Source organism: Antrostomus carolinensis, unplaced genomic scaffold, assembly GCF_000700745.2.
Source record: "Antrostomus carolinensis isolate BGI_N321 unplaced genomic scaffold, ASM70074v2 scaffold48872, whole genome shotgun sequence".
NCBI lineage: Eukaryota > Metazoa > Chordata > Aves > Caprimulgiformes > Caprimulgidae > Antrostomus > Antrostomus carolinensis.
Window position 1 is genome coordinate 27905 of NW_010302618.1, and position 8193 is coordinate 36097.

Below are 8193 nucleotides of genomic sequence, written 5' to 3' on the forward strand. Positions count from 1 at the left end.
TCAGCAGGAGTTGTGGGCTCAAATCTGTCTTCAAATCCTGGTCTGAACCTCTCCATGGCTTGGTCTCCATCTCCCTTTATAAAATGCAAGGGGACAATGTCTTTATACCCTGTAACAGTTTTGTAAAGAAAACCACAAGAAAGCAATGGACAGGCACTTTGCAGCATGGAGCCATGGACAAGCTAAAGGGACAGTTCCACGTAACACACCATCTCCCTGCAAATCCAGACATTCCTGTTGCCTTCCCATTGCATCACCAGCCCAGTGCTGCTGATATTCCTCCTGTCTTCTGTCCCACTCCCTGGTAACATTTTAGGCACTGTGGGACAAAATGTGAGGAGTTTTGCCTCACAACGAGCAGGGGTTTGCTCTGGAGTAGATGTTCTAGCATCTCCCCACTGAGCTGGAAATAGGGCGAACCCCCAACCAGAGAGCAGATTTTAAGTCCCCTGGCAGGGGAAGATGAAGAACAAATTAAATGTTCGCTGCAAGCAGCGCACTAAACAAAAGAACAATAATAGTGTTTTTCTGCTATTCTTTCATTTCTCCCAGCATAACTACACATCTTCTGGATACAATCTGTTTCTTTGCCAGGGCTTCAACATTCTCCCCTGAATTAATGATGCTGGAAAATCTCCACTTTTCATAGACTCCGATAGTCTTGCTGAGCAGCAGAGGACTGCACAATACTTGCTTATGCAATGACTGGTCCTATGCCAGGAATAACAGCCTGTCTACTAGGACAACCAATTCACACTCAAAACCAAAATACTTTTCTCATTAAATGTCTGAATTAGGTGGAGTGAAAACACCCTGAACCTGCTGGTCATACTGCACACTAATGCCCACCTCCACACTGAGTTAAATAACCCCATAACCTAATCTTTAAGGAACAATTAGCATGAGCAGAATAAAGTGGCACTTCCTTATTCATTACCTCCAAGGTACTCCTGACACAATCAAGAACTATTATGAGAGGACCAGGCAGCAACACTACACCTGAAGCAGTTAAAATGCAACTTCATCTGGGAAAGTACTTGCAGACAAGAGCTCTTTTGGCTACTTCAGGCACCAGCATGCTGTAATCATATGGTAGCTCTTCTGTCTGCAGGCGTGTCCCTGAGCAGATGAGGAGGTGGAGAACAGTATCATCTTATTCATAAAGTAATCTGCAGCACACTGCCTGTATCAGCATCTGTTTCAAGGCTATTATGGACCATGCTTTAAATGTCGTGTATCCGTATTTCCTCCCAAAGAACCACTGAAGGCAGGAGGGTCCCATACAGTTAGTTTTATCTTATGTGAGAGGAGGAAGACCAGGTCTTTATTGTCTGAAATCAGCTTAGCTGCAATAAGGTGCAAGCCCAGATCTACATTCTTGCCTCTATCAGGATGGAAACATCAAAGAACCCTGGGAGAACCCTTCCTTCATTTTGACCTGTGTCTGAGAAATAAGCAACCAAATCACTGACACTTTCTTGTAGACCTCAGAATTCCACCCTTTGCTGCCTTACCAAATCATTACTCCACTGGGATGTCAGCCTTCCATCCATGCTCACATTTTACTGGCAAGAGGAAATAGCACATCTCTCCTTTAATTGGAAACTCACTGTGAAGCTTAAGTAGTGAAGAGATACAGACTGGACAGTTATCCTGACCACCAGCACCAGAAACTGGTGTCTTCCACTCCATTCTGCCCTTCTAGAAGTGCTGCTCTGGAAGGCATGGGAGATCTAGGGGCCACATCGCTTTCCTTCTGCCTTTCACTGGCAGAGTTAATCTCTGCTGCCTCACGCAATTTTGAGAGTTGGTATAAGCCAAGTTCTGTTACCCTGGAGAACAGGGCTTTTACCATGTGGCGTGTAATTACACTCAGAGAAGAGGGACCATAGCTTGCCACTTCTCTCATCTACACAGCATCCCTTCCCAGCCTCTCTCAGTCATACCACAACACCGTGCAGACTGATATTTTGCAGAGTACCCTTGGAAAATGAACTAAAATACAGCTTTAGGATCACCTGGAGAGCAGAACTGCACGTGTATGGGATGAAAGCACCTGGTCAGTGAGGAAAAGTCCCACAGTTCTGTGAAAAGCCATTTTTTCAAGTGAGTACCTTCTCCAGCCATTTAACTCTTCTCTGCTGTTATCAGGGTCTCCCCTCTGGTTTTGTACCTGAGCACAACCTTGGTTTTGACTCAGGAACACTGGGGGAATTTCTACCTGCACTTTTCCACACATCATTTTGCATGGCTGCAGTGTAGCTTCTCTGTCCCACCTGAGTACTTCAAAGGTATCTACACTAATGATAAAGGAGCAAGTTCATCTCAAAGCTTCAGGCCAGTAGTTTGTCTGTCAAAAGCAGGAAGCTACGGTGAGCCCTGAACCCACTGAACAGGAAGAGGTTTAAATGCCCCCACACAAAGCAATGGCCAAGTGTGAAAAGAAACGCTGCAATCTGCAACAAAACAAAAAAGTGACAAATAAAGGCAGATGTTAAAACCAGAGAGCTGTATCCATCCATAGTATCCTGCGTTCCAGAGAAACAGATTGCTTAAGTTGCTGAACTAGAGGAATCAGCACGACCTACCCAAGTGCACATGCTCAATTAGCCCAAAGTATCAGGGAAACACAGAGCATCAGGCAACAGCTGGAATAACCTAGACGTGTATAAGACCAGCATTCTGGGAACACCAAAGAGGAAAGAAAAGATGCTGAGTATCTTCATGCTACAGTTTGTAACAGCACTGAGTTTATGAATTTTAGAGCAGAAGTCACATTTCTTGCATTTTTTGGCCTTTTTTTCCCCTCCGGAGGGTTCCGGGTCTTGTATTTCATTCTCTTACCGACAGGGCCATCTGCTGGACAATAACAGGCATTGCACGTAGATCATCAGCTTGTAACAAACCGGCATATCAGTCTAGTCAGATATTAGTCGACTAGTAAGAAATTGCTAAGTGATATATTTGTCTTGGTTGGGGCTTAAATTCCTACCAATGTGAAACTTCAAATTTTTCAATACTAATTTACAATATCTTTCTTTCTGAAGAGAGTAAACAGTTCATCCTAGACTCAGCCCCAACCTGCATTCACAGTGCAAAGCTTTTCATTTATGCAAAAGCCATTATCTTCTTCGAGGCTGATGTGGATTAGAGATGTTATCTGTTGTAAGGGCTTAAAAGCTTACTTAAACTACTGTTACTAGTAACTAGTTACTGATAACTTCCTGTTACTGTTACTACCAGCAACACTGGTTGGAAAAAAAAGTGTTAAAAAAGAAGGTTCATTGCTGTGTGCTCAACGGACAGTCACAAACATAGAGGGTGAGAAACATCAGAAGGGGTAGAAACTCCTTAAAGCAGATAGAACAAACTCTGCAGTGTATCAGTCAGACCTACTGGGAAGGGTTCTCACTTCCTTCTGAAATTTGTGGTTGTCCCCCTGCCCTCAGTGCTGCTGAATGCCACATCAACTGTTTTGGGGAAGAGAGGAGATCTCAGCAGAGAGAACAGAAGCTTGGCATTGCACAGGAAGAACAAACAGGAACTTTAAAAAAACTTTAAAAAAAAACAATAGAAAAGGTAGGCCAATCATCATTAGTGGAAACAATCCCCAACAAACCTCTTAATGCCAGGCAGCTTTAATTTGCTTAAATAGCATTTAACCATTATTTAGGGTTCCTCTTGGTGTTTCAAAACCTTTGCCATTCCAGTAGCTGTTTGTAGTCAAGGTGGGTGCCATTTCTCCCTGTCCTCTGCAAAAGAAGCTAACACCTACCTTCAGAAAAGGATACATCCTATTTAGCAGCCAAGGAAACAGAGCAAAGACAATGGGCCAGATTTACTGCCTTGCCAAAATGTTGAATCTCTTCCAAAAATTACTTGATTACTCAAGTCCCCCATCTGTGGCTTACTTCCTTTTCCACGTACTAATAGACCTTTTTGGAGGCTTTACAGAAAAAGGAAGCAGAGATTTGAGGGCTGGGAAGTACCAGATTGTCCTGTCAAAAAAAGATGTGGTAATCCTCAGTTAGTTTCCTTGAGAGGTTTCAGGGCAACCCAAATTTGTTCTGGTAAAGGGATTGCTCTTGGCTCAAACTGGTGAGTATCCCTCTTGTCTCTTCTGCTACTAAACCAGGTAACAGTAACTTCCTTTGTCACGCGTGGCCAGGATGACAGCCTTTAAGCAGAACAGTTTGCCATCCTTCAACACACACACACACTCCATCCTATACTAGTTTGTATTTATGGCAATTAATTGTTGCACTAATCAACCTCAGGTTTCTATTAGGCATTTGTTTTGGAAAAGAAGGCAGTGCTAGCTGCTGAAGAAGCATCCTGTGAAATCTTGCAGCAGATACTTTATTGAAGTCACGCAGAAGGTGATGGCGAATTGTGCCATTTCAGTTCAGCCTGTTGATGGTGGCGTAACTCCATCGCACAAAGTGCCTGACTTGACTAGCAACACAATCACAAACCTGGTGTATTAAAAACAATAAAACCCAGTTAACAGACTGCAAATAGAAGATGTCTACTTCAAATAGCCGTAACACCACCTACTATGGAAACAGACTTCTTGCATACCACCATATAGCAACAAGCAAAGCCAGTGGGTGTCAACAGAAAGGTGTTCTTACCTACCAACCTGTTTCCAAAGGTCCCAGGCACTAGCATGTGATACAAGCAGGCAGTTCAATTCATAGAATCATAATGTTGTGAGTTGGAAGGGACCCACAAGGATCATCGAGTCCAATTCTTACCACGAAGCTCATGGTACAGCAATAGGATGGAACTTTCCTCCTTTGTGTTAAAAAACGCCAATCTCCCTGGGCACCTAATATAAAGACTCAAAGTGGACTTCATGTCGATTTTAAGATGGTCTTTATCAAAAACAGTCTTGTATAATTCAGAAGCCTTTACTTAAGCATGAGGACAAAATTCTGTGAAAATGTCTTCTCTCACAGCAGGAGCTAGAACCAAACTGGTTATTAAAGAACTCCAGGCAGTACAAACAGCTGCTACTCCTCGCTGTTAGAAAGGCTGCAGTTTGCATAGGAACCAGTGCAGTTTTATTTGCCTGTATCTTATACAGGAGAAAATTACCTGATCAACTGGTATCCGTCACGATTCTCTTCTGAGTGATTGTCAATTTGAAGAATAACACATTTCCATAAAGTGTTTAATATCATTACTAAAGCCCCATATTGCTCATTTTAAGTTGGAAAAGATATCTTCAGGAAAGCATTACTGCTCTACAAACGTGACTCACATGCCATGCTTTGAAGCAGGACTCTGTGAAAACCATCTTGTCTTTTAGACAAGTTCCTCAGTGTAGGCATAACATGACACTACAATGTTTTTATAGTTAAGCTCAAGCATATCTTAAACATATTTTAAGGAGGTTTCTAATATAAATACTTAGGATCATTACTATCCAGAAGAACATGTAGCAGTGTTTTTCTAGTGATGAGACCAAATACAGCTTTATTTACAGACAATTCAACAAATTAACACATTAGTTCAACTTTCATGTCTGCACACAAGGGAGAGTGTTCACAGCATCGGAGCAGAAAAGCAAGACTGGCTATTTTGCACATGTACAGACTGATAACTGATTGTATGGAAGTATGTGATTAGGTATAGAAGTGTTACATTTAACATTCCAACTATCTAAGTCAGTAAGAACAACCACTCTATACTTTTAGCAAAATAAAAGTTACATTTGGCTTCCTGCAGATCACCTGATGATCTACATGACTCTGTATGGATGTTAAGACCAAAAGCTAAAGCTGATCCTAAGTTTTGTTCAAAACTTAGCACGTGTATTGAGTTATAATTAATGGATAACCATTTTTAAGACCTTTCCCATACACCTGTACTACCTTTCAAATTTACAAAACATTTCAAATTTATCCTTGAAAATGCCTATTTTTTAATTCTGTCCTCTTTTCCCAGGCAAAGGGAAAAACTAAGAAAGAATAGAATTTTTCACTGCAAATATAGAGGCAGGCTATCAAAGTTGTGTGTTCCTTGTGAAAAATTATCTCTGTATCCAAAGATAAAAATAAGAAATGCAAGAATACAAGCTCGATGTACAGATCTGAAGATGGACCTCTATCTGTTGTAGGTCTACATAAAGCAAAGGAACACAGTGCTTTGCTTCTCAGGAAGCTGCCTGTATTTTGCTGTATTTTCTAAAAATGCAGCTGCTAGTATGACTTTCAAACATACTATTTAAAAATTCTTCATCAAGAATGCTTTCTAATTCTTTAGAGAATGAACGACAAGACTAAACAAGAAAAAGTGAACATGATGATCTTCAAAAGTCAATGCATCATACAAATACAAAATAGGCAAATCTAGATTTAAAGTCCACAATTTTCCAGACAAAGCTATTTTAAGTTTGAAATCAACCTACAATGTATTTGCCTAAGAGGAGTCCTGTCATGTAAGAGCAGACAAGTTTTTGTCAGAAACATTTATTAAACAAAACTGATACCCAAACACACGTAGTCAAGTTAACACTCCCTAATAAAAAAAGCATGTCGGTCAAGACCAAAATTATCTTCGCTTCTGGAAGATGTTGCCACGGCCCATACCACGACCTCTTCCTCTTGCAGCCACTGAAGAAAGAAAACATCAGAGATGACATGAATTTGATGTAACTGCATATTTATTTCAACAACTAATGAGTAAAACATAAACAACATTCAAGGTCTCTTGCTTAGAAGCAAGGAAACAAGGCTATCCTATGAAGTTCAGGAAGTGACATGACAGCAAAAAGTTTTCTGAGAGAAGAACCAGAACTAATGGTTACACAGTCTTGCTACTTAGAACCGATGTGGTGAATATTGACACACTTTGTGATCCTTCTAAGCTGACACACAAATTTGGATAGCTCAAGAGATTTAAAACCCCACTCTTACAAGGTTTTGCAACAGAACTCGGTACGTTTCAGCAGGTGTTACTGCCCCACATAACCTTACTGCATTTGCTGCAGTTAACCAGGGACTCTCCAGCCCACGACTATTACTTAATCTTGGTACAGTTAGGCTGTTCCCCTGAGAAAGGTTCACTAATGAGAGTGAACTACAGAATGGCTAATAATTACAGCTTCCCAGTGGTCTAGGTACCTTCTGAATATCTGAAATTGTTTTTCTACAAAAGCTTAACAAGAACATCTAAATCCTTCCCTAAGTATTCCAAACAGCTGGTAGCCACAATCACTGGAAAACAGAAGACAGAGGTTTTATATAAAGCCTCTGTTTAACAACACTACTCACTGTATTTAAATTATTGTAGCATCAATATTACACATTAAGGTAATTGGGCAGTTTGAGTCTTGACTGCTGCAGTAAGATGAAATATACAGGAAAACAATGTATGAACCAGTAATCTTTCAATTTCTTACAGCTTATGTTTCCACAGATGACAGTTTTCCAGTTTGCCTACTGCAAAACGGGGGGGAAGGACCATAAACAAATTGTACGCACCTTGAGCTTTGAGAATAGCTGCTTTTCCTCGCCCAGCTCCAGAACCCTGGTTTTTGTTCTTCATGCTCTTTAGCATAGGAGCATTCTTCAACATATCTGGTAAAATGAGAAACCGTATTTTGCTACCTCTGATGTACACTTGTTCAAGCTGTGCCACTCGTCCGTCTCTGTAGGTCACCGTTATGTTGGACATCTGGAAAGCAAAGATCTGTCAGTGCTGACAGAGGCCTCTAGCAGTTCTGTATTCCTGTTTCTCTTGCCTGCAGAATATACAGCCAGGATTCAAGTACCAAAGACTTTCCAAGCACACTGCTTTCTTCATTGGAGTTAGGAGTATGTTTAAATGGCTGCATGTGTCATAAGCTTGCTACTATTCAAGCAGGCCCAGGACTTCTCCCTTCTCCCGTTTGCCAATTAGTTTTATCAACTTTGATATTTTTGTTTTCCCATGTTGAATCAGTTTTAATAAAACTGTTCTACTCCTAACTTTTAAGGAAGCATTGTGATTTCAACAATGAGTTGCCTGAAGTCAATTAAACTTAAGCCCTCTTAGGAGGACTAAAGTAACATACATTTCAAAAAGCATCAATTTCTTAAATCAAGGTTTGTTTAATCTCATGCGCAGAGGCTTTAAATAAAGAACTCCTGCAGAAATATTGTTCACAGAGCAGAATCTTAAGAACCCTGATATCAGTGACAGGAA

The 8193-nt window shown here is 40.8% G+C and overlaps 1 protein-coding gene across 1 annotated transcript in view; it reads right to left on the reverse strand.

Moving 5' to 3' along the window:
- Positions 1–6460: 6460 nt before the first annotated feature.
- The window catches only part of SNRPD3 (small nuclear ribonucleoprotein D3 polypeptide), a 2108-nt gene continuing 375 nt past the window's right edge, over positions 6461–8193 (reverse strand). Inside the window, exons 2-3 of the mRNA XM_010163842.1 lie at positions 7491–7683; positions 6461–6620 (exon numbers count right to left, since the gene is read on the reverse strand). Of these exons, the coding sequence (XP_010162144.1) occupies positions 6559–6620; positions 7491–7683 (255 nt within the window). The 3' untranslated portion in view covers positions 6461–6558. The remainder of the gene's footprint in view (positions 6621–7490; positions 7684–8193) is intronic.